General features: G+C 37.8%; 6 protein-coding genes and 1 pseudogene across 9 annotated transcripts; 5 read left to right on the top strand and 2 right to left on the bottom strand.

Moving 5' to 3' along the window:
- Nucleotides 1-3: 3 nt before the first annotated feature.
- LOC108858874 (cytochrome P450 705A22-like) lies at nt 4-1,323 on the top strand (annotated as a pseudogene).
- A 123-nt stretch (nt 1,324-1,446) lies between these two features.
- On the bottom strand, nt 1,447-6,574 carry LOC108863331 (kinesin-like protein KIN-12F). 3 transcript variants are annotated; one of them, XM_056998504.1, is made up of 16 exons: nt 6,245-6,573; nt 5,966-6,157; nt 5,789-5,872; nt 5,523-5,648; nt 5,375-5,425; nt 5,218-5,271; nt 5,044-5,136; nt 4,835-4,930; nt 4,615-4,760; nt 4,386-4,535; nt 4,094-4,223; nt 3,146-4,012; nt 2,954-3,052; nt 2,798-2,863; nt 1,976-2,707; nt 1,447-1,900 (listed from the first exon to the last, which is right to left on the bottom strand). In XM_056998504.1, exons 1-16 carry the CDS (start codon nt 6,419-6,421, stop codon nt 1,718-1,720), a joined length of 3,246 nt encoding a protein of 1,081 aa, XP_056854484.1. In that variant the 5' UTR covers nt 6,422-6,573; the 3' UTR covers nt 1,447-1,717. The 3 variants fall into 3 exon arrangements, with proteins under 3 accessions (XP_056854484.1, XP_018493226.1, XP_056854483.1); XM_018637724.2 differs by having other exon boundaries at nt 3,134-4,012; nt 6,245-6,572; XM_056998503.1 differs by having other exon boundaries at nt 2,798-3,052; nt 3,134-4,012; nt 6,245-6,574.
- A 4,836-nt stretch (nt 6,575-11,410) lies between these two features.
- Nucleotides 11,411-12,470, top strand: LOC108858872 (geranylgeranyl pyrophosphate synthase 10, mitochondrial-like). 2 transcript variants are annotated; one of them, XM_056998502.1, is made up of 2 exons: nt 11,411-12,059; nt 12,138-12,470. In XM_056998502.1, the coding sequence occupies exons 1-2, from the start codon at nt 11,411-11,413 to the stop codon at nt 12,464-12,466; spliced, it is 978 nt and encodes a 325-aa protein (XP_056854482.1). In that variant the 3' UTR covers nt 12,467-12,470. The 2 variants fall into 2 exon arrangements, with proteins under 2 accessions (XP_056854482.1, XP_018488232.2); XM_018632730.2 differs by having other exon boundaries at nt 11,411-12,470.
- A 548-nt stretch (nt 12,471-13,018) lies between these two features.
- LOC108857638 (uncharacterized) lies at nt 13,019-14,690 on the top strand. Its single transcript, XM_018631641.2, has one exon. The coding sequence runs from the start codon at nt 13,095-13,097 to the stop codon at nt 14,526-14,528; it is 1,434 nt and encodes a 477-aa protein (XP_018487143.1). The 5' UTR covers nt 13,019-13,094; the 3' UTR covers nt 14,529-14,690.
- Nucleotides 14,691-15,015: 325 nt separating this feature from the next.
- LOC108860962 (pollen receptor-like kinase 4) lies at nt 15,016-17,740 on the top strand. The gene is made up of 3 exons (XM_018634795.2): nt 15,016-15,908; nt 15,994-16,656; nt 16,724-17,740. Exons 1-3 carry the CDS (start codon nt 15,194-15,196, stop codon nt 17,389-17,391), a joined length of 2,046 nt encoding a protein of 681 aa, XP_018490297.1. The 5' UTR covers nt 15,016-15,193; the 3' UTR covers nt 17,392-17,740.
- Nucleotides 17,741-18,343: 603 nt separating this feature from the next.
- LOC108859963 (probable mitochondrial adenine nucleotide transporter BTL1) lies at nt 18,344-20,103 on the top strand. Its single transcript, XM_018633864.2, has 3 exons — nt 18,344-18,621; nt 18,914-19,008; nt 19,115-20,103. The coding sequence occupies exons 1-3, from the start codon at nt 18,499-18,501 to the stop codon at nt 19,950-19,952; spliced, it is 1,056 nt and encodes a 351-aa protein (XP_018489366.1). The 5' UTR covers nt 18,344-18,498; the 3' UTR covers nt 19,953-20,103.
- Nucleotides 20,104-20,504: 401 nt separating this feature from the next.
- LOC108859453 (uncharacterized) lies at nt 20,505-22,508 on the bottom strand. The gene is made up of 3 exons (XM_018633357.2): nt 21,237-22,508; nt 20,959-21,161; nt 20,505-20,873 (listed from the first exon to the last, which is right to left on the bottom strand). The coding sequence occupies exons 1-3, from the start codon at nt 22,087-22,089 to the stop codon at nt 20,628-20,630; spliced, it is 1,302 nt and encodes a 433-aa protein (XP_018488859.2). The 5' UTR covers nt 22,090-22,508; the 3' UTR covers nt 20,505-20,627.
- Between the last annotated feature and the right edge of the window lie 1,360 nt (nt 22,509-23,868).

The following is a 23,868-nucleotide window of genomic DNA, read 5'->3' as shown; positions in this document are numbered from 1 at the left end:
TTCAGGGCACACGACGTTAACATCTCCTCTCGCGGTTTCCTCCGACCGAAGCTTCCCTTATCGCTGGTTCTTTCAGCTTCATCTCTGCTCCTTATGGAGAATACATGAAGTTCATGAAGAAGGTTCTTGTCACCAACCTTCTAGGACCTCAGGCTCTCAAGCGGTCACGAGGAGTCCGTGCTGACGAGCTAGATCGGTTTTACAATAACTTGTTCGAGAAGGCAGTAAAGAAAGAGAGCGTGGAGATCTTGAGGAAGCATTGACGCTCACCAACGAACAGCATTGCAAGTTGATCATGGGGAGGTGTTTTCCAGAGGAGGAAGATATGTGGAGAGAATCAAGGAATTAGCTATTGAGTTAGATGTTTTGTCGAAGAAGATTTTGTTGGCTAACCTATTGCCCCCATGGTTAAAGAACTTTTCTCTCGCTGTTTAAAAAGGAAGTGGAGGTTCTTTCAAACAGCTTCAGTGAGCTGCTCGAAAAGATTCTTGTGGAACACGAAGAGAAGCAGGGAGAGGGGTAAGGACTTGATGGACGTGTTGTTGGCAGCTTATAGAGACGAAAATGCAGCGTATAAGATCACTAGGAACCATATCAAGTCGTTTTGTGTGGTAAATGTTACTTCCATTGAAGTGGTTTCATTGAAGAATTAAAAAAAAATCTGATACGCTTAAGAAATTGTTTTGCAACTGCATGCAGGATCTTTTATTTGCAGGCATTACCAACTCGGCGCTACCAATACAGTGGACAATGGCAGAGATCATCAACAGCCCCAAGACTCTTGAGAGACTGAGAGGGGAAATCGATTCCGTGGTGGGGACGACAAGGTTGATCCAAGAAACAGATTTACCAAACCTCCCTTATTTACAAGCAGTGGTCAAGGAAGGGCTAAGACTGCATCCGCCGGAGCCTATCTTCGAGAGATTCTCCCAAGAAGGGTGTAAGGTAGGAGGGTTCTATCTACCAGAGAAAACAACTATAATGGTTAATGCTTATGCTGTGATGAGAGATCCACATTACTGGGAAGATCCTAATGAGTTTAAGCCAGAGAGGTTTCTAGAAGAGGAGGAGAGAAAAGAGCAAACACTTAAGTACATTCCTTTTGGAAGCGGAAGAAGAGGCTGTCCTGGAGAAAATCTTGCTCATATCTTTGTAGGAACTGCAATAGGAGTGATGGTGCAGGGATTTGAATGGAGGTTCAAAGAAGAGAAGGTTAACATGGAAGAGGCTCTTGCAGGACTGAGCTTGACTATGGCTCATCCTCTTAAGTGCACTCCTGTTGCTCGAACTCTAAACCCTCTGACGAGTAGCGGTAGCTTCTAGCTCCCAGCACCTACTTCTCCCATTCTCCACTAAGTTATTTAATTACTTACTGGATGGATATATATCCAAAAGAAGATTTGATTTGATCATAATATTATTGTAAGAAAGATAACAAATTTAAAATGGAGAAAATAAATAAAATAAATAACCAATTTAAAGTTATACAAAGAAGACCAGTTTCGCACGCCAGAAACACAATATTCAAATCTAAAGCAGCAAATAATAAACTCCAATGGGAAACCAAAATACTAATAATCAAAAATGCCTCGTGGAACAAGACATTCGCTATTCTTATTATTAACAGCAAGTAAAAAAAAATAAACAGGAAGCTAATGTGTGTATACCAATCAGATCCGAGAAAGGTCTTCAAGCTATGCACGTTGGTATGTTTCTTCTACATACCTTCTTCTTCAATCTCCAAGTTCCTCTGGTGCAGTGGCCGTAATGCAGATTCTGGCAATGTATTATTCTTTAGATTCTGTTTGATTGTTGCCATTTCTAACTTGTGTCTCCTCTTCAGCTTTTCCATTTTCTTCTTTAGCTTCTCGTTTTCTTCTTCCACTTCATTAAAATTTTCCTGCAACCAAAAAACAGTGTCACTCTTACACACAAATGGTTCATCGGTCCAAACATGAAAATCTTGTTTGTTTACCTCAGCAACTGATGCTGATTGTTCGGCTTCTCTGAGTCTAACAAGAACTTCTCCAGCAGTATGAACAGCTTCAGCAGTGTCCCTTAGTTGAATCTTGAGGCTTACGTTCTCCTTCTTCAACAAATCTCTTTCCCTTTCTTTTTCTACTCGGAGTGCAGAGAGCTCAGTAGCAAGTGATTTAGCGAAACGGGAACCACAACCTTTCTTTCCAGCCTTTGCCACTGCCTTCTTCAACTCTGTTATCCATTCCCCCGTTGCTTTATACCTTGAGCCTAGGTCGTTGTACTTCTCTTGTAACTCTGTGTAGTGCTCAACAAACCTGGCATGACCAAGAACAGCTCTTTGAAGTGCATCCTCTAACTCCTCAGTAGATAGTTTCTCTTGTTTAAGCTGTGTTTCAGCTTTCTCTGCGCGTGAACGTTGTGTTTCAATCTCGACTCTGAGTTCGTCGGTCAGTGATATCCACTCGCTCTCCATTTCTGTGCACTTGAGTCGTTCTTCCTCGATATCTTTTTCAGCGTTCTTGTTGCGTAGTTGAAACGAACGGGCCAACAAAGATGATCTCAGTTCGTTGGTGGACATGGTTACAGGTTTCTGCAATTTGCTTTTCAGATCTTCAATTTCTTTAAGTAATGCCTCCTTCTCGCCAGTATCAATGTTTGTCTTTTTGGAGTCTTCATTTGGGATTTGTTTTGCTTGGTCAAGCTCAACAACATCGTTACAGCTGAGAAGCTGCAAAACCATAAAATGAAAAACATGTTTACAATCGCTCATCATTTGTTTTCACTATAGAAAACCACAAAGTAAAGAACAACAACAAACCTGATTTTCGTTTGCTGAAGAAAACTGTTCTGTTTCATTCACAGTTTGATGTTTCTGTTGCTCAACCTGGAGAAGATATAACAGTAACCATACTTGTTTAACCATAGGTGCGGATCCAATTTTGAATAGACATAAAGACACAGAAAATTGGTTTACCAGGCGCGTTAGCTGCTCAATTTTGGCTGCTTGCTCTGTGCACAAATTTTGAAGCTCTTGCTGCTTCTCAGAAAGCCCTTCCATCTGATGATATCCATCCTGATCATAAGGAATCCAACAATGTTAGCTTTATTTTAATTGACATCCATATACATACTTTATTTCACATGGTTTACTTACTCCCTCAACAACCTCTAATAATCTATCAGATTTCTGTCTACAGGAAGGACAGAGTGGTGAAGGCGGTAGTTGTTCATCCTGCAGTATCTCCGTGGAAGGTTGCGTGGTCAAGTTATCAGAAGACAAGGAAACTGAGCATCGGTTTGATGCAGGGTTCAGCGGGTTTTCAATAATTTCCAAGCCTCTCCGCAGACTTGCAGCTAGAGATTCTGTAGAACCTGTGAATATCTTGCTTCCACGTAAAGACGCCCTGATATGCTGGCTCTCTGCAAGACACGAGGACTTTATGCTCTGCGCCAGGCTATTCTGATTCCTGAAACATGAGGAAGAAAGAGCTATGCTCTTCCTCAGAGAGTTTCTGATTTTAGGAGACTCTGACTGGATTGGTTCTTGCAAGACTAAGGATTGACGGCAAGGATTTATTGACATGTTGTTTGCAGATGCAAATTCCGTAATCCTGGATTTCTCAGTTGATTTGGTTAATGTTGCAGCACTGTCGCCGTCAAGTTCTTTGAAAGATTCATCCATATCTTTCTCTTCAGCTTCTACTTCTTCTGAAAAGATCTCATCATCATCCATTAGCTCTGATTCACCGAATGCTGTAACAAAGGAAGAGCTGACTGACTCTCTGTAGACAGGGAGCTTCTTTTGTTTCTCACTGAATGAACCGCGGAAGGACTTGATTTGCTGATGCAATTCCTTTACATCATGCTCATCAACCGTTATCTCTTCCTCGTCAATATCAATTTTTGGCAGCATTAGAGACCGGTTAAGACTAACTCTTAGTTGATTCAAATTTTCACGTGCACTCTTTGCTCCGAAATGATTATCTTTACTCCCAACAGAGTGACAATCCGCTTTGGCTCTTGTAAGTTCTTCCTGTAAAGCAAATGAATCTTTAAATGACAACCAACTTCAACAAAGGGAAAAGAAAAGGTTGGTGGAAGAGGAGATTAAAACCTTTAGAAGACGAATCTGGTCACTCAAATCATTGACATCCTCTTCTGAGATCTCATTTATCAGTGGTTTGTTTCCCATGGATTTAGCTCGTTCACCAAATCGAAGGGTGCTCATTGTTCTTTTTGTGTTTCTGCGTTACACAAGCAAACTCTATTAGAACAGATAGTGGGCATTCTGAAATTTAAAAGCGCCTTTGTACATTCAGATCATTATATTGACTGAATACTTGGTACCATCAGGCAGCTATGCATATATTTAACTAATATAAGTGATGCTAAGGTGAAGAAAATACTTGTCGCTTGGAAAAATGTTGCACAGGATAGTGAGTTTTGAATTGCCACCAAGAGATTCTTGCAATAAATGCGTCAAGCATGAGGTTTTATGAAGACTGCGGTCAGATATTCCAGGGTGGATGTTTTTCGCAAGGGCATCCACAACATGTCTGCACCAATAGTAAGAGTGACACGCGTTAGCAGATCAGTAATTTATTGAGATTTATGAAAGTTTTCATGAAGTTGTACCCGAGCTCGGATAGGGACTTCTTTAAGAATTTCTCTTCCTCCACAGAGTGTTTCGTAGCATCACGTACGTTTGTTCCCACTCCAGCAAGATCAACAAGGTTGATCCTGCTTGTTCTGGTGGTATTGAAACACCTTGTTGAAGCTCCCTGTGCGCAGATAATATTTGGTCAGTTATTAATAAGATTTGAACGCGCAAGAAAACTGAAAAAACTAATTATACCTTGCTCCAGGACTCGATAATGAAAGAGAGTATAACATGTGATCTAGAACTTTGAAAACTCGTGCTAGTCGCTCCAACTTTTCTGCTTGACAGGCCCTGATAAGCAGAGCAGAGACCACACCAAAACATGAGATGTGGACTTGGAACCAGGTAAGAAATGAACAAAGCTGAATGTGCAGTGTTAATAAATTAGAACACTTAAATAGTACCTTCATTAGTATTTGAGCAACATCCTCGTAGCTATCTACATATTCCGCAGTCAAGTTTTCGACATAAGTACCATTCTTTGCATCATCCTTTATCTGCCATATGACAACAATTTACACTCAACAAAGATTTACATATGGAAACAAAAGAGTAGGTTAGTTAGTGAAGTTTAAAACCTTAAGATTTCTCTGGGTTTGATCGATCAAATCACTGATTTGTCCATTGTATATCTGCAGAAAAATATTTAAGTATTAAGTAACATAACTTAGCAAATTCTAGAAGCAGGTTTCGTAAAAAAAAAAAAAATCCATATGTGTGTTGGAAAAGACAAACCTCAAGAAAGGAACAACGACACTGATAGTTTATATCGGACTTCATCTTCTCCTGCATAATGGTAAAAGCATGAAGCTTAAGTCTTTGATGGAAACATCTATCATCAATTCTCATCACCTAAAAAGAAAAAGCAAGAAGCTCAACTCACTCTCTCGATCTCAGAAAAGAGCATCTGAAAGATACGAGGCGCGAGTCCTTGCTCGCCTTTAGGAGAAGGATCTTCGAGCATCGAACCTGCTGGACCCCACATTGTGTATGTCTTCCCGCTTCCGTTCTTAGGGATCACAAAATCAAAAAAAAAAAAAAAAAACATATGTTGATTGAAAAAAATCAAAAAAAAAAGGATTATATTCAAACAAACATATGTTGATTTGATTATTAGCTCCAACAAATAAATTAAAAAAGAGAGGGTACCTGTCCATAAGAAAGGACACAAGTGTTGTAACCTGATAAAGCATCACGAACCAAAGGAACACCTATTTGCTGAAACACATCATCCTGCCATGCCACCCAACAAGTAGAAAAAAAACAACTGAGGCGAAAAACTCCTTTTTCTTTCTATTTATAGAAAGATTTATCCAAAATAGAAACCTGATAATGAAGGGAGTCGAGAACAGAATCGAAAGTGAAGTGGCGATCCCTAACGGAATAAGAATCATCGGAAAGCTTTTTAACAGTCCAGCAATACTCTTTCGTTGGTCTTATCCTCACCACAACCTTCACATGTTGATTCGAGCCTTCCTCCTCCTCTGCTTCGTTCCTCCGAGATTTCAATGCCGTTCTCTGATATAATATTCCAACAAAAAGGAATAAAATCCCAGAAATTAAAAATCAAACGAGAGAGAGAGAGTAGGATCTTCATTCACTTACACGAATCGCTGAGACTTGGCCTCGGCGGTCGATTTGATTCCTGGGAGCTGGTGATTTGGAAATTGATTTGCTTCGGGTGGGGGTATGGATGTTCGGTTGTGCGTTTTCGATGTCGGATCTAGAGTTCAAGTGAGCGGATACGGATTTGGGAAGGAAACTCCATCTTGAATCCGCCATGGCTGCCCAAGAGACGATACAGGATCGAGAGAGACGAGAGAGAGAGCGAAGAGAGATTCAAATTTGAAGTGAGTGAGTGAGTGGGAGAGTAATAATGATAATATTTTTGTTTTCCTGCTTTTTTTTTAGATGACGAAACTGATTTTTCGATCCGGATCTACTTACTCGACCGTTATAGGATTCTTTTCCTCTTTTCTTTTTTTTTTTGAATTAAAGATCCCTTCTTACTTTTATTTTTGTATTCATTGCTATGTGGAGTCTACTGGATTTAAAAACCTCCCACGTATTAATAAGATAAGGGGTCATTTACCTATTTTTAAAAATGTTAAAATGATAAATTAAAATAAGTTAACGTTCTAAATTTTTTAAAATAAAACTAGGCTGTTTTTAATATATTTGATATTTGTATTAAATTTAATAACTTTTTGATATCAAAAATGAGTTAGTTGATTCATATCAATTATATACTAGTTAGGATATTTTTAAAACAATTTTTAAGTACTGTAGTAAAAATTCCAAAACAATCTGAAAATTTTAAGAAATTTAAGTACTGTTGTAAAATTTCAAATGTGAAATTTCATTATTCACTCTCATATGTTTTAGTCCTTCATGATGCGTTTTATTTTGAGAAATTAAGGAGTTGCTAATTTGATGAGATCAAAGTACTATTAACACATGAATTACCTTCCTCTAATCTGACGTTGCGATGCATTCAATCCATTATCAGAGTCAGACAGAATTAGAAATATCTTGAATACAAATGTTCCGATCAGAAAATTTAAATGATTGTTGCAACCAAATCCAGCTAATATATTTTCAGTTACACATTTAAAATATTGATCGCTGAAGTTACGCAACGATCAATTTTAAATATCCAACGAACAAGGCGTATATCTAAGTACAAGCAACGGGAATTTGAACACAACACAACGTTTATATGGCTTTACTGATTTTCAGACAACAACAACCACAAGAAATTAAAGTTACTCTGGGAAATACAACATAGATAAAATTTGATAAAATGACGTGAAACTTGAAAGAAAGTTTCTTTAATTGTTTACTGAAGACAATAATCTTATGGACCACGTATATCAATCAAATGTCCGCAAGCGCAACTTAAGTGGAACTTACACCGGGTGAGAAGGTAAAGGATGGTCGAGGAGAAGGAGTGCACTCAAGGGGATGAGCCATGCCCAAGAAAAGTCTTCCAGCAGCCTCGTCCATCTTAACTTTATCTCCTTTGATATCCCAGTCAAAGTACTGAACCATCACTCCTATTGCTGTTCGTACAAAGATGCTAGCTATAGTTAAACTATTGACGATTTGGTTGAACTTATTTTTAGATTTCAGAATAGTTTATATGATTTGGGATCATTTATGACTTTTTTTCGACAGCCAGAACAATATCATAGTTATAGTTAAAATGTCATTTTCAAAAGTCTAAATTCTTATTTTGACATTTTAACTGATTGAAAACCTTTCTCGGATCTGGTTGGTATACACATGAACTTCCTGTTTATTTTTCCACTTGCTTCTAATAAAAAAAAAGAAAACTAATGTCTTATTCCACAAGGCATTTGATTATTAGTACTTTGTTTCCATAAGAGTTTATTATTGGCTGCTTTTGATTTGAATATTGTGTTTGTGGCGTCCAAACTGGTCTTCTTTGTATAACTTTAAATTGGTAATTTATTTTCCCCATTTTAATTTTGTTATCTTTTTCCAAATTAAAACGTTTCTTACAAGACATATTTTGTTCATCTTGTAGGACAAAAGCAATTCTAAAGAAACATAAATTGATTATTTTTCTACTTCTTTCCCAAGAAACTGTCTGTAATTTTCTTGATCCTAGTTCTCTACTTCATATGTAATGAATAACCATGTGTTTTGCTTGTGGAAAACTGTTCTCAGTGATTGGCAAAAGGTATTGGATAATTTCATTCTAAAATTTTTATACTGGATAAGATGTTTCCGGACAGTGAAGGTAAAAGAAGGTTTGAGTCTTTGAAGATCACTTGTTGATTAATCACTCAAGAGTTTGATAAGTTTCATTATAAACGTATTGTCATCCTAGGTTTAGCGTTCTCCATTTACAAAATCACTCATGGTTTTGTATTAATAGATCTCACAACTTATATTCTTTTGAATACTTCCAAAGCCTATCAATGGTTTAGATTTTTTTTCTTTTAAGTATTGATTTTGCATAGATTAAGATTCGAATTAATAATTTCAGAAATAAAATTGGTATGGCAAGTTAACTCATCTAATCTATTAAAAGTGAAGTACAATTAATATTTAACCCTGATTTTTTCTGAATATTTACAAAGTATTGCCACTCAAATTATACACAGCCGTTTTATATTATTGCTAAACCAACACCCGACTTGCTTAATTATTAAACCAGCGACAAAGACAAGAACATTAATTAAATATGCTATTGAATTAGATAGTAGCCCAAATTTTAGGCCCAATTGTTTTCTAAAATGAAGATTTTCAACGGATCCATCTTCTTCTTATTAATATTTACTATATTGTATTATATAGTGTATTATATATCTCTATAATATTATTTGAGAAGTCAGTTTCCTATGTGTCGCGCTCACGTTAACTCTCAAGATGGTTTATTACATTGATACCCTTAATGAATTAAAAATATTATATTTAATATCTATTATTTTTTTAGGTTTCCTTTTTAAAATTTTCCATATAACATATATATTAAAAAGGAAAATTTATAAATTTTAAAAATCAAATTTAAAAACGAAAATATATGTATATATAATATGAAAAAGGAAATTTCACAAGATATTAGTATTCTATTTTAAAAATATTTTTAAATAACATAAATAATAATTTTGAAGTAATAAATACTTACTTTATATCTACTGTTTCTTAGATGAAAAATATATTTTCGTCTATAATGTGATTTCATAAAAACAAATTTCAGAAAGATAATCTTGATATTAGAAAAAGAAATATATTATTTTTTTCTTTTTCCTTTTTAAAAATATTATTTATTTTAAAACATAATTTTAAACAATAGAAAATATAAAACTATCTATAATATAATTTTAGAAGTCAGTTTCCTATGTGTCGCACTCACGTTATTTCTCACGATAGTTGATTACACTGATAACTTTAATGAATCAAAATATTACATTTAAATACTATTATTTTTTAGTTTCCTTGATATTAGAAAAAAAAAATATCTTTTTTTTCTTTTTTTTTAAATATTATTTATTTATTTTAAAACATAATTTTAAACAATACAAAATATAAAACTATCTATAATATAATTTTAGAAGTCAGTTTCCTATGTGTCGCACTCACGTTATTTCTCACGATAGTTGATTACACTGATACCTTTAATAAATTAAAAATATTACATTTAAATACTATTATTTTTTATTTTCCTTTTTTTAAATTTTCCATATAACATATATATTAAATTGAAAAAATTATTAATTCTAAAAATCGAATTTAAAAACAAATATATGTATTATATAATATGATTTCATTAAAAAAGGGAAATTTCACAAGATTATTCTATTTAAAAATATTTTTAAATAACATAAAATATACTTTTGAAGTAATAAAATACTTACTTTATATCTATTGTTTCTTATATGAAAAATATAACATTTGTATATAATGTGATTTCATAAAAACAAAATTTCAGAAAGATAATTTTGATATTAGAAAAAAAATATTATTAATTTAAAAACATAATTTTAAATAATACAAAGTATATATTTTCAAAGTAATATAAATATTTTGATATATCTATCTAATTTCGTTGATGATTACATAAAATAATTAAGTAACATAAACTAATCAACTTTATATCTAAAATAATATATTATATTAATATTAAGGAAGACAACAACTAACCTAAATGCAAATTAAAAAAATTAATCAAACTTTTAATATATTTAGAATAAAAAATATTATAGTTGAATTCAGAGAAATAAATGCAATCCAATATACCTAAATGATAACTAAATCGACTAGATATAACATATATAAAATCATATGTTTAATTAAAGTAATGTAATATTATTAATATAAATTATGCATAAAAGTTATTAATCAAATTTAAAATTAAAGTTTATAGCAGTCAACTATTATAATATATTTATTTTATAAATATTTATATCCGTGCATGAGCACGGGAAAATCACCTAGTATATATTATATATATATATATATATTCTCACTTTGTCGTGACCCAATAAATATATTATATATATTTTCACGTTATAAATAATTTATTACAGAACAAGTAATTCATGAAAAGGACATTTTTCAAATTCGTATTTATTTTCAAACCATAATAAACTTGCATTAAGAAAAATGTATAATGTAGTTAATTAGACAACAATACTAATTTAGAAGATTTATAAATTAATATAATATTGATGACCAGATACAATAAAATATTATGTATAGACATGTTATATAAAACATAGATATAATATGCTAAATATATTTTAACTATTTATTTATTAAAAGAAATATTATAACCGCGCAGACGCGCGGGTGAAAACCTAGTTTAACTTATGATCCAAACAATCTAAATTTAAGTTTTATTAAACTCATATATAAAATAAACTGAGATAACTTATGAAAGATTTGAACTCACTGTTAGTTAAGCTAGCTACTCATTTTGACACATTTATGTCTTGCAATCAAGCATTCTATCTTATAAAAGTGTTTCATATATACGTTAACATAGCCCATGCAAACGTAAAACATTGGTTAGAGTACTTTCCAATTTTAATCAACGTGCCCCGAGCTGTAACCTCCTGTATTCAAATTACAGCTTACAACGAGATATGAGCTGTTCTACGTTACAATTTTTTTTTTATATTAGACAGGGTATGATACAAATTATTAAAATGTGACTCGATTACCCTAAGCCCTTCCACCATAAATATTAAAATATGTATCACCATTTCGATTTAAACAGTAACAAAACCAAACCTAAATATGGAAACTCAAGAAGCTTTTGTTTACACTCTCATCTCCATCCTTCTTTCTCTCCTATTATTATTTTGGAGATTCCTATGGCTGTCTTACATTGCGGTTACGTCTACGCCTACGCCACAGCTGACCAGCCACTCTCTGACGGCTGAAAGCGACGAAACTGAGTTTATGTCGTATATGGTCCGTAAGTCCAAGACCGTCAATAAGGCACTCGACGAGGCCGTTCCACTTGGCGAACCAGTACTCAAGATCCGTGAGGCCATGAGGTATACGCTTCTCTCCGACGGCAAACGCGTAAGACCAATGCTTTGTTTGGCTGCATGCGAGCTCGTGGGTGGCCATGAGGCAACCGCAATGCCTTCTGCATGTGCAGTTGAGATGATCCACGCGTCGTCTATCATCTTAGACGACCTCCCTTGTATGGACGACGACAGCCTCCGCCGCGGAAAACCCACCAACCACAAAGTATTTGGCGAGGATATAGCCATCTTGGCCTCGGTTGCACTCATGGGTTTGGCCGTCAAACAGACCTCTTCATCCACTGGTGCTCCTCCAGAGAGGGTTCTCCGGGCTGTTCAGGTGATGGCGCAAGCGGTGGGAACAGAAGGACTCGTTGCGGGACAAGCTGAGGATCTTGCCGGAGAAGGGATGAGCTTCGAGGAAAATGATGAAGCGGGGCTGAAACATCTTGAGTTTATACATATCCATAAAACGGCGTCGTTGCTTGAAGCTGCTGCGGTGGTGGGAGCCATAGTGGGAGGTGGCTCTGATGATGAGATTGAGAGGCTTAGGAAATACGCGAGATGTATTGGACTGATGTTTCAAGTGGTGGATGATGTGCTCGATGTGACTAAGTCGTCAGAGGAGCTGGGGAAAACCGCTGGTAAAGATGTGATGGCTGGGAAGCTGACGTATCCGAAAGTGATGGGAGTGGAGAAGTCGAGAGAATATGCAGAGAGGTTGAACAGAGAAGCCAGAGAGCATCTTCGTGGGTTTGATTCAGACAAGGCAGCTCCTCTTTTGTTTCTGGCTGATTACATTGTCAAAAGACAAAAATGATATGTCAAATTACTACTGCGTCTCTGTAGACATTTTAGTGAGGCCTCCTGAATTAACCTAAATGGTCCAATGGCTTTCATTTATATCAGTTTCGTGTCAATTCACCCTTCTATTTGTGTTTGCATTGAATATAATCTTCTTTTGTTTTCTTCGATTTGTTTGTATTTCATTTGGCTTTCTAAACTATAAACTAAAAGTAAAAGAGAGAGAGAGAAGGTCTTGTAATTTAGACAGTTTTTTGGCTTCCACTCACATGTTTTGATTCCCATTGGTGTCTATATAGGAGAAAAAAATAAATTTTCTTGCAACAGACGTATTCAATTTTTTGTTGCTTCCACTCACATGTTTTGATTCCCATTCAGTCGTATTGCCGCCAAATGAAGAAAGATTGAAACTATACAAGATGGATGGTATGAGAGTTGGGCCGCGTCTGACGTGGCTGAGCGAAGACAGTAGTAAAGTAAAGCGAAGTTAGCCTCTAAACCGATATGAACCCATTCTAATTAACATTCAATTTAAACCGGTAACCGTCATCGTCTCCAATCCATCATAATCATATGCACTTCATTCAATCTTTAATTTTGTTCGGTAGCTGCTCGATAACTCGAGGTTGGTTCTCTCGTCAGAGATGGCTAATTCAGAAACCGAAAATGGCGCCAGATGTTCTCACAATCCAGATTGGGAAACCGAGTATAACCGCTTCGAGCAGGCGATTTCGTCTTCTCCGGCTCCGATTCGTGTGAGATCCGTCATCAAGCTATCGGAATCAGCGAATCGACTCCCGGAGAGTATTCTCTCCCGAGCAAGCACGATCCTCGCCGGTCTCCTCCGCGTCTCCGACGATCCCAACCGTTCCGTTCAAGCCGCCGCCGCGCATTGCTTGAAACGCATCGCATGTATCGGCGGCGAAGAGAGCGGGTTCGCTGTGGCGATGGGGAGGTGCGGCGTGATCGCTAACTTGCTAGGTCTCTTACTCGAAGCGAATGATAATAATAGTAGTATTGCGTTACGAACGGTTTGGGTGAAGTGTTTGTGGAGTTTAGTTACTTTTGGATCTTCGATTCGAATCGGATTAGCTAGGTTAGGTGGTTTAGAGATTGTGATTCGCGAGCTGAATACTTGGGAAGATGATTCAAGTAGATGGTGTTTGTTAGAGATCTTTACTGCTTTGACGACGATGCGTGAGAGCAGACGCGTTCTTGTTCATAACGGAGGGTTGAAGTTTCTTGTGGAAGCGGTTAGAGTTGGGAACTTGGCGTCTAGAGAGAGAGCTTGTCATGCGATTGGTTTGCTTGGTGTTACCAGACGAGCTAGGAGGTTGCTGGTTGAAGCTGGAGTGATTCCAGCTCTTGTGGATCTGTTTAAAGATGGAGATGAGAAGACAAAGCTTTTAGCTGGTAACGCCTTGGGGATTGTATCGGCTCAGACCGAGTATGTTAGGTCTGTGACTGCAGCTGGCTCTGTTCCTTTGTACGTCGAGCTTCTCTCGGGGCGAGATCAAATGGGGAAAGATATTGCAGAGGATGTGTTCTGTGTATTGGCTGTGGCTGAAGGTAATGCTGTTTTGATAGCGGAACAGCTGGTGAGGATCTTGAGAGAAGTAGATGAGGAAGCCAAGTTTGCTGCTTCTGATGTGTTGTGGGCTCTTTCGGGCTACAGGCATTCTGTGTCTGTTATTAGAGACTCTGGCGCGATTCCGTTGCTGGTGGAGATTGTGAGAGATGGGTCTGTTGAGTTCAGGGAGAGGGTTTCTGGAGCTATCTCTCAGTTAAGTTACAACGAAGACGACCGTGAAGCCTTTTCTGATTCCGGTATGATACCGATTCTGATTGGTTGGTTGGGAGATGAGTCGGAAGAGCTTAGGGATAATGCAGCCGAGGCGCTTGTTAATTTTTCTGAAGACCAACAGTATTATGGTAGAGTGTGCGAGGCTGTAAGCCATCCTGTGTTTCGGAATATGCAGAGCAAACTTGCTAGAATCCGAGCTTCTCATGAGCTGATGGTTAGGTCAATGAGAAGGGTTACAATCGAACATCTTGCTCGGGATCATGATCTTCTTTGATCTGATAAACAAATCCAGCTCTCCAACTTCACTGATGTATGTTTATATAATCTGACTCAAGTTCTGTTTCCTTTGTGCACCTTTTTTTTTTTGAGACGTTTGTAATCTATCTATACATGTACCAAAAGATATCGACTTTGAATAGATATGGGTTTTATGTCATCAATATCTGCCTTTACATGATTGTGCATCCAGTGGTCGAATCATAAGAGTTATATAGACGACTACATACGTTTCAGGTTGTGGCTGCTCATAGCAATGCTGTGGAATTATTAGCAACAAACCAAACCGGACCGAAAACAAAGTGCACACCTCGAATCTCAAGTAAACCCCTCCAGATTATTTTGATAGATGCATACTAGTAATTGATTAGAAAAAATGACAAATCACATGAGAAGGATTGTATGACTTACAAAAATAGAAACGAATGGTAACCCTAAGATCTCTCTAGAATCTAATAATCTTTAGACAGCACAAAGGCAATCTAAAAACAAATTTTACATATTGACATAGTTGGGTTTTATCTATTCTTGGTGGGTTTTTGTCCTCTCTCTCTGTTCATACGTTTTCCTCTTTGACTCCCAGACAAAGAGAGAGGGGAAAAAAAGTTCATTTGGATTGAAAGACGACGAATTTCTTTCTATCAATACCGCGTGTTTGCTGCAATGCTAACTTGGGAGAACCGAGTTACGCTTGCACGCAACATCGCCGTGAAGAAAAAGCTACCCTTCATTGCATTCCTCATCATTGTGTTATGTCAGGTCACAATGGTCATCTCTCAGGAACACAAGGTTGTGCCAGGTTCAGACGCAGATTGCCTCTTGAGATTCAAAGACACATTAGCAAATGCTTCCGTCATTAGCAGTTGGGATCCTTTGACCGCTCCTTGCAAGCGAAACTCCCCGAACTGGTTCGGTGTTCTCTGTTTTACCGGCTATGTTTGGGGACTACAACTCGAAGGAATGGATTTAACCGGGAAGCTAGACCTTGAACCGTTGGTTCCAATCAAGAACCTACGAACCTTAAGCTTCATGAACAACAACTTCAACGGTGCAATGCCATCCGTCAAGAAACTCGTTTCGTTGAGGTCATTGTACTTGTCTAACAACTGGTTCACAGGGGAGATACCCGCTGATGCCTTTGATGGTTTGAATCATTTAAAGAAGCTTTTGCTGGCGAACAACGCGTTTCGTGGAAAGATCCCTTCCTCTTTAGCTTCTTTGCCAATGCTTTTAGAGGTGAAGCTTAATGGTAATCAGTTTCAAGGGAACATACCTGATTTTAAACCGAAGAATCTCAAGTTAGCTAGCTTCGAGAACAATGACCTCGAAGGACCTATTCCCAAAAGCCTACGCGACATGGACCCTGGCTCCTTTGCAGGTTAACTAAAACAAACGTTTCAAGTTCTTTGCATTTTGAAACACAAGAAGCTTTATTTATTATTACGTTGTTGGAAACATTTCAGGGAACAAGGCCTTGTGTGATCCTCCATTAATCTCATGCTCAGCGGCTTCATGGTCTATTCCGGATCCTCCTCCTAGTTCAACGGAGAAGGACAAGATCCAAACTATGTTCACGGTTGCAATCGTTTTGATTGTCATTGGGATAATACTACTTCTCATCTCGCTTGTGGTTTTCCTCCTTCAAAACAGAACACGGAAGATCTTGTCGGCTTGTCCATCAGCGGGACAAGACAGGATAGAGAAGTTCAATTATGGTCAATCCGTGAACATGGAGAGAGCTGGGGACTCGGTTACTAGCTACACTAGCAGGAGAGGAGGAGGAGGTGGAGGAGCAGTACCGGATCAGGGGAAACTACTGTTTCTGCAAGAGGACATTCAGAGATTTGATCTTCAAGATCTTCTGAGAGCTTCTGCTGAAGTTCTTGGGAGTGGAAGCTTCGGTGCTTCTTATAAAGCAGGGATTAACAGCGGACAGACGCTGGTCGTGAAGAGGTATAAACATATGAACAACGTCGGAAGAGATGAGTTTCATGAGCATATAAGACGGTTAGGGAGACTTAGCCATCCGAATCTGTTGCCTATTGTGGCTTACTATTACCGTAGAGAAGAGAAGCTCTTGATCGCTGAGTTCATGCCTAACCGCAGCTTGGCTAGACATCTTCACGGTACGTAAAATGTCAAATAATTACTTTTTCTTTGTCTCTACGCTAAAAAAAAATGCTCTGTTTTCAGCGAATCATTCTGTGGATCAACCTGGATTGGATTGGCCAACAAGGCTAAAGATTATACAAGGAGTGGCTAAGGGTTTAGGTTACTTGTTCAAGGAGCTACCTACACTGACGATCCCTCACGGTCATCTCAAGTCATCTAATGTCGTACTTGACGAATCATTTGAGCCTCTTTTAACAGACTACGCGCTAAGACCGGTGATGAACTCAGAGCCGTCTCATAACCTAATGATCGCTTACAAATCGCCAGAGTACAGCTTAAAGGGACAGATAACGAAGAAGACCGATGTTTGGTGCCTCGGGGTTTTGATCTTGGAGCTTTTAACGGGACGGTTCCCCGAGAATTATCTAAGGCAAGGGTACGATGCTAACATGAGCCTTGTGACTTGGGTGAGTAGCATGGTGAAGGAGAAGAAAACGGGTGACGTGTTTGACAAGGAAATGACTGGGAAGAAGAACTGCAAAGCAGAGATGCTGAGCCTGTTGAAAATCGGGTTGAGCTGTTGCGAAGAGGACGAAGAGAGGAGGATGGAGATGAGAGATGCTGTGGAGAAGATTGAGAGGTTGAGAGAAGGACAAGAGTTGGACGGTGATTTCGCAGCATCCACGCACAATGTCTTTGCTTCTCGGTTGATGGACGATGATGACTTTGGTCTTGCTATGAATCGATGATCAGTCTTGAGGTCAATGGAAGAAAGATTCGGTTTATTTATCTTAATGGAAGAAAAGAGATGGAATCGTCATCGGCAAGAAAGAGAGTTAGGGTTTTTTTTCTCTTGGAGAAAATGTTTTAAGAGCAAATCCATGAGATATATAATATGAACGACCCAAAATTTTATATTTTTTTGCAAGTTTCTTCACATTTCTATCTGATATCATCCCAAGATTTTGTTTTTTCTTTTTAATTCTTTGAATATTATGATTTTAAAAAATTAATATAATCAATGCGTAATAACATCAACTAAGACATACTCACACGATGTAATGTAATATTGATGTATAGATCTGGTTTTGATGCGTACGTATTCTTACATTAAAAGCATTTATTGATAGCGCGAGAGTCTTGGTGTTAACTTGTGAAACGGAGTCAACGGACTCGCCGAACAATAACCTCGTACCAGCTGTACGGTACGGACAATTGTACTTGAGTTGGTGGCCAATAATAGTCTTCTTCCATAAACTTCTTGTCCAAAAAAAAAACAAAAGGACATAAAAGGCAGATACAGATCTTTAAAAGAAATGAAACATTGAATATCGTTAGAAGCCATTTCGAAGAAGAAAAAATCTTTGAAATACATAACAAATAGGAAAACGAGCTTTTAATCACTCTCAATTCTTTCAAACATACAAGAAGTAGAACAACACACTAAACCACAAACCGTGTTCTAAAACCCTGGACCGGACCGGCTGTTTAAACTACTAAACCGGATCGAACCATCAATTAGTAAAGTACCGGTTACCGCTTCGAAAACAGAACAGGAAAAAAAAAAGATATATTCTGGAGAAAAAATAGAGGGACAGAAACGAGCTTTTTGATTCGACAAGTGGGGAGGTGCAAGTGCAAACAACATAAACCCTTAACTTTAAGATCTTCCCATATACTAGTATTTTATTCGTCTCTATCTGAAAATAAAACTCTTCATAATCTGAAAAGTTTTATTATTTTATTTAATTAATTATGTTTAGTTGAATATCCTCCCATTTTAAGCCCTCTCTGAATCTCATGTTCTGTCTAAAATCTTTCAAACGGAGACAGATATAAGAGAGAGATCAGTGGAGATGACAATGGTTGTTCCAAAAGAAGGGTTCGTGGTAATGACAAAGGAATCTATTTCTTCATCTCCATCAGAGTCTCCTCTCCGTCTCCAGCCTCAGTTTCCTGACTTGACTATTCCTGTTAAAGTGAGTTCCTTTTCTGTTTTTTGTTTACCTCTGTTCTAGTCTCTCTGTTTTTGTTTTCCTCTGTTCTAGTCTCTCTGTTTTTGTTCTTAGTTTTGACAATATGTGTTGTGTTTCTGTCTGAAGCAAACCATATGCTAAATGATATCTCTATGTTGTGTTTTTAATTTTTTTTTTTTTAAGTGAGTTACTTTTTTCCTCTGTTTTACTTCCTGTGAGTTTTGACAATATATGTTGTGTTCTGTCTGAAATCATTGTGTGATATATGATATGTCTCTATGTTTTCTTGGTTCAGGATTTCTTCAAGTCCAGGGAAGCTCGTGAGTTTCTTAGTGGGGCTTTAGCTGGAGCTATGACCAAAGCTGTTCTTGCTCCCCTTGAGACAATAAGGTCTATATTACTCCATCCAACACTTGTCATCTCCTAAATGAATGAAATCAATCTCCTTTGATGTTTTTCTCTGAACTGCATTGTTCTGTGTGAAACAATATTTCAGGACGAGGATGATTGTTGGCGTTGGATCAAAGACCATCCCAGGCAGCTTTCTTGAAATAGTACAGAAGCAAGGATGGGTAGGTCTTTGGGCTGGCAACGAGATCAACATGATACGTATCGTTCCGACGCAAGCCATCGAGCTGAGCACGTTCGAGTGTGTAAAGCGTGTGATGACTTCGGCGCAAGAGAAGCTGAAGAAGATTGACAAGGCAACAAAGATCGAAGTTTGTGGTTTTAGTTTCAGTCCACCGTCTATATCTTGGATCTCTCCCGTTGCTGTGGCTGGTGCAGCTGCTGGTATCGCCAGTACACTCGTTTGCCACCCTCTGGAAGTCATCAAGGATAGATTGACCGTGAGTCCTGAGATCTATCCGAGCCTAAGCCTCGCGGTACCGAGGATCTTGAGAGACGATGGGATCCGTGGCTTCTACGCGGGTTTAGGACCAACGCTTGTAGGGATGCTTCCTTACAGCACGTGTTATTACTTCATGTACGACACGATGAAGACCACTTACTGCAAGTCCAAGAACAAGAAGGCTTTAAACCGTCCGGAGATGCTTGTTCTCGGAGCTCTAGCGGGTCTAACGGCAAGCACCATTAGCTTCCCGTTGGAAGTGGCGCGGAAGCGGTTGATGGTGGGAGCTCTGAAAGGGGAATGTCCACCGAACATGGCGGCGGCGATAGCAGAAGTAGTGAAGGAAAGAGGAGTGATGGGACTGTACAGAGGATGGGGAGCAAGCTGTTTGAAAGTTATGCCGTCTTCAGGTATCACTTGGGTCTTCTATGAAGCTTGGAAAGATATTTTGCTCTCCTCCAACACCACCAGACCACTACTATAATGACGAAATTTTAGATTACCATTATTTCTTGAAGCTATTATCACATTTAAAGTTTTGATTCTCATTAGTAAGAAGCTGAGTTTTTTTTTTGGTAGGCCAAACATTTCTTTATGTTCTTCACAGTTTAATGAAAGAGGAAATCAATTTTAACCACAAATTAACTTCACATAATATACACACAATCACACTTATATATTCATAGTTACAAGCACATATGTACATAAATCATTTTCAGGAGAACATATCAAGACTTGTCCATCATCACCATCATAAGATTTAGCTTCCCATCATCAAAAAGACAACATTGGATTCTTCCATGTATGTGCTTACATCCTAACGACAACAATGAAAAATGGTCCCTTAAACAGTGAATCTATCCCCCAAAAGCAACAAGTGTCATTAGTTCAACTAGAAAAAAAACACATTAGGAAAAGTTTAGAAGTCGCATGATCTATCTAAGTTAAAGACTAAACTAATACTTATATGTAATGATTTCAAGTTTGAAAACTGTCTTTTGGATTTGAAACCTTAATGGAAAGCCAGTGAGGCAAATAGGGAACACACAATCACAATCTCACTTCACTGATATGTCTACAAAAAAAAAAAGAAGGGAGCAGTTGACATAAGACTGAATATAAAATCATTGTGTGTATCATCATCATTTATTATTATTTATCAACAAGGGAAAAGAAGTGGAGATGGGTGTCTTTGAAGCTTCCCACCAGAGAAGCTGAGTTTTTTCATCTTCTCTTCACACCATAGAAGCTGCTCTTTACTGATTCTCCCCATTCTAAGAACCCTTGTTGCTAGTTTGATGTCAATGGCTGCAAACAAGAGCTGAACACCTTCCCATGTTTGTGGCCAAGCTTTCTTTCTCAACCCTTTTGTTTTCTTAGAAAGCTCTTTTGCTTTCACCCTCTTCTGCAATTGTTTTTTTTTTTACAAGAGATTCAAATCTTATGAGACGACACCAAAGAAGCGTATACATTTGCTCCTAAAAACATACCTTTTCAATAGATGACTGAACAAGTTGCAAAGGTGTTGTAGAACTGATATGGTTATTGTTGTTCCCAAACATGTGAATGATCCCATTTGGTTTCTTCTTATCCATTTTCAAGAAAACGTTGAAAGTAAGGATGGAGCTCTCGATGATTCTGATGAGATCATCAGCTAGGACCATGTAGTCTGTATCTTTCTCCTTATCTGACCCTGAGATATATATAAAAAAATGATTTAACTTAATACTACTTCACACAATGTGATGAGGAGATTAAGGAAACTCACCTTGAATCTTGGGAGCTTGAAGAAGCTTAGGCATTGCGTTTCTAGCACGAGCATAAAGCTCAGCTCTAGAGCCATGCTCCTCAAACGGTTCATTCTCTATATACCTCTGCAGCAAGACCAGGAACTGCTGAAACTGCTGCGCAGTGTGGTTGTAGCAAGTCAGGGTGTCGGGTTGGCATGAGATCAAGTGGCTCAGCTGAGTGTACTGACAGTGAAGCGCCTCCCAAGTGAGGCAGAGCTGAGCGACGTAAGCTGTCTCGAGATCTTTACAAGGGTCAGACTCCGTCTGCTGCAAATGCTCTATACCTTCTTCCTCCTCCTCCTCATCAGGAACGTCCATTTTCTTCAGAGAAAGACATCGAAAAGGCAGCGATGAGAGCTTCTTGGATGCGGATCTTGGCGATGGAGTTGAAGGACTCGGAGCAACAATCTCTTTGAGCTGGTGAGAGGTTAAGCGATCGAAGAAGAGCATACGCTCGCAATACTTTTCGTAGACAGCATCGAAACCACCCCACCATTGAAGTCCTTCAGCGACCACGTCTCTCCAGACACTTGAACATTTGTCTTCTCCTTCGTCTTCACCTAGATAAGACTCTTCTTCCTCCTCTTCTTGCTCTCCTTCTTCGTCTTCTTCAGGTATCAAGACCATGAAACTGTTTCTCCTTAGCTCCTTAATCCTTCTCTTAACCTCATTGGTGATGAAATCATCGTCTTCTTCCTCGTCTTCTACCTCATCTGCTTTTCCTGAAGCTGTCACAACAGATGCATTGTTCTCACTCCTTGCTTGTTCTTGCTCTTTTTCTAGGTTTGTCTTCCTCGACTTCCGAAATTTCCTCACTTTCAAGAAATCCATGGAACTCTTTAACACTTGGAGGAGTGAGAGTGTCTTTGATTTAAATCTTTAGATCTACTTTGCATGAACACAAAAAGAAGAGATGGTAATAGTGTTTCTCTTAAGCAAACAAACTGGCTTTAAACCCCTTTCTTAGGACTCAGAGAATCAACAAACCCACAAAATGCATGAATCTAATAACCCTAGAGAAGCAGAGACAGCAGACAGAAGATGAACCACTTGAACTACCCCAAAAGGTCCACAAGATCAGCAAATGCAGTAGCATGAAACCTTCAGATCTCTCTAGCTGATAACACTCAAGTATTATCTGCTAAACGAAATGAACAGTGCACTGAAACTACACTGAGAAAGTGTGGGAGAGAAATGTAGACAGCCCCACCTTGCAAGAGAGAGAGAGTGAGAGAGCGAGCACGGTATAAATGTGAGAGACTTCTAAACAGATCTCCGTTAAGATTTTTACAATTAACATTTTGATTTCAAATTTTAAAGAAACAAAATATTTCCTTCTTTTTAAATTCTTTATTCCTCAAAATTTTCTATTTCAGGTCAAAAAGAAACTTGAAAACCCCTCACCTTCTTGTATTTTGACTCTTCTTTCTCATTGGTCCAAATTGTCTTTTACTTTCCTAAAAAGTCTTTTTCTTTTGTTGGTAAAATAAGGAAGTAATAATTTCAAAAATTTAAAAATTTAAATACTGTATTTTGGTTTGGTCTGAGAAAGGGGAAGGAGCAGACACTTAATAAGTGAGGGGAGCATTGGGTTAAAGAGTACAGAGAATATTGTCAGAAAAGCCGCGCAACCTGTTGTCCTTCCAATTGCATATACTTGCCAAAATTACAAGTTTAACCCTCCTCCACATATATATCTACGAGCTTTTCTTATTAGGTTCTGTTATGAAAGCATGGGCCTTTCGAAATATTGGGCTTTTCTTTATTAGTCTTCTCCTATCAACTCTTGTCATTGTGTATTTTATTAGTTGCACTTAGGGATGTTGTATTGGGTTACCCAGCCCAACCCAACCCTATAAAATATAAACCCAACCCTATTCTAACCCAACCCAACATTAACCCTAATAGTCTATGCATGAAGGGGTTGGGTTAGGGTTACCCATTTCATAAATTTTTTTTAAAACAAAAGCAAATAATATTAACATGATTAACACTGTTTAGCTATTTTGAGAATTTTGATAGAAAATGAGATTTTGCAAATTCAACAAAAAAACAAAATTTTGTGTTTTTGGCAGAAAACCTTAATTTTTTTATTTGGACAGAAAAAATCAATTTCCAGGTTTTGGTGGAAAAACTTATTTTTCTGATTTTGGCAGGAAAACTCATTTTTGTGGTATTGGCGAGAAAACTCAATTTCTCGGTTTTGGCAGAAAACAAAAATTTCTAAATTTTGACGGAAAAATTTGATTCCCCAGTTTTAGCGGAAAACTCGATTTCCCGGTTTTGGTTGGAAAACTCGATTTTCCGGTTTTGGCGGGAAATCTCGATTTCTCGGTTTTCTCGGGAAAACTCGATTTCTCGGTTTTCTAGGAAAAAACCGATTTCTCGTTTTTCTCGGAAAACTCGATTTCTCGGTTTTCTCGGGAAAACTCGATTTCTCGGTTTTCTCGGGAATACTCGATTTCTCGTTTTTCTCGGGAAAATTTGATGTTTCGGTTTTGGCAGAAAACCCCGACTTCTCGGTTTTAGCGGGAAACCCCAATTTCTTGTTTTTTTCGGGAAAACTAGATTTCTCGGTTTTCTTGGAAAAACCCGATTTCTCGGTTTTCT

Source organism: Raphanus sativus, unplaced genomic scaffold (assembly GCF_000801105.2).
Source record: "Raphanus sativus cultivar WK10039 unplaced genomic scaffold, ASM80110v3 Scaffold1234, whole genome shotgun sequence".
Classification (NCBI taxonomy): Eukaryota; Viridiplantae; Streptophyta; class Magnoliopsida; order Brassicales; family Brassicaceae; genus Raphanus; species Raphanus sativus.
This window is presented reverse-complemented; position numbering and strand designations above follow the sequence as displayed.

Coding starts and splice junctions, on each gene's coding strand:
- LOC108863331 (XM_056998503.1), bottom strand. CDS start 6,421: ATGGCGGATTCAAGATGGAGTTTCCTTCCCAAATCCGTATCCGCTCAC. Junction 4,536..4,614: donor AAGTCCCTATCCGAGCTCGG/GTACAACTTCAT, acceptor CTATTGGTGCAG/ACATGTTGTGGATGCCCTTG. Junction 1,901..1,975: donor AATCAGCATCAGTTGCTGAG/GTAAACAAACAA, acceptor TTTTGGTTGCAG/GAAAATTTTAATGAAGTGGA.
- LOC108858872 (XM_018632730.2), top strand. CDS start 11,411: ATGGAAACTCAAGAAGCTTTTGTTTACACTCTCATCTCCATCCTTCTT.
- LOC108857638 (XM_018631641.2), top strand. CDS start 13,095: ATGGCTAATTCAGAAACCGAAAATGGCGCCAGATGTTCTCACAATCCA.
- LOC108860962 (XM_018634795.2), top strand. CDS start 15,194: ATGCTAACTTGGGAGAACCGAGTTACGCTTGCACGCAACATCGCCGTG. Junction 15,909..15,993: donor GGACCCTGGCTCCTTTGCAG/GTTAACTAAAAC, acceptor GAAACATTTCAG/GGAACAAGGCCTTGTGTGAT. Junction 16,657..16,723: donor CTTGGCTAGACATCTTCACG/GTACGTAAAATG, acceptor CTCTGTTTTCAG/CGAATCATTCTGTGGATCAA.
- LOC108859963 (XM_018633864.2), top strand. CDS start 18,499: ATGACAATGGTTGTTCCAAAAGAAGGGTTCGTGGTAATGACAAAGGAA. Junction 18,622..18,913: donor ACTTGACTATTCCTGTTAAA/GTGAGTTCCTTT, acceptor TTCTTGGTTCAG/GATTTCTTCAAGTCCAGGGA. Junction 19,009..19,114: donor GCTCCCCTTGAGACAATAAG/GTCTATATTACT, acceptor ACAATATTTCAG/GACGAGGATGATTGTTGGCG.
- LOC108859453 (XM_018633357.2), bottom strand. CDS start 22,089: ATGGATTTCTTGAAAGTGAGGAAATTTCGGAAGTCGAGGAAGACAAAC. Junction 21,162..21,236: donor TCAAGCTCCCAAGATTCAAG/GTGAGTTTCCTT, acceptor TATATATCTCAG/GGTCAGATAAGGAGAAAGAT. Junction 20,874..20,958: donor TTCAGTCATCTATTGAAAAG/GTATGTTTTTAG, acceptor AAACAATTGCAG/AAGAGGGTGAAAGCAAAAGA.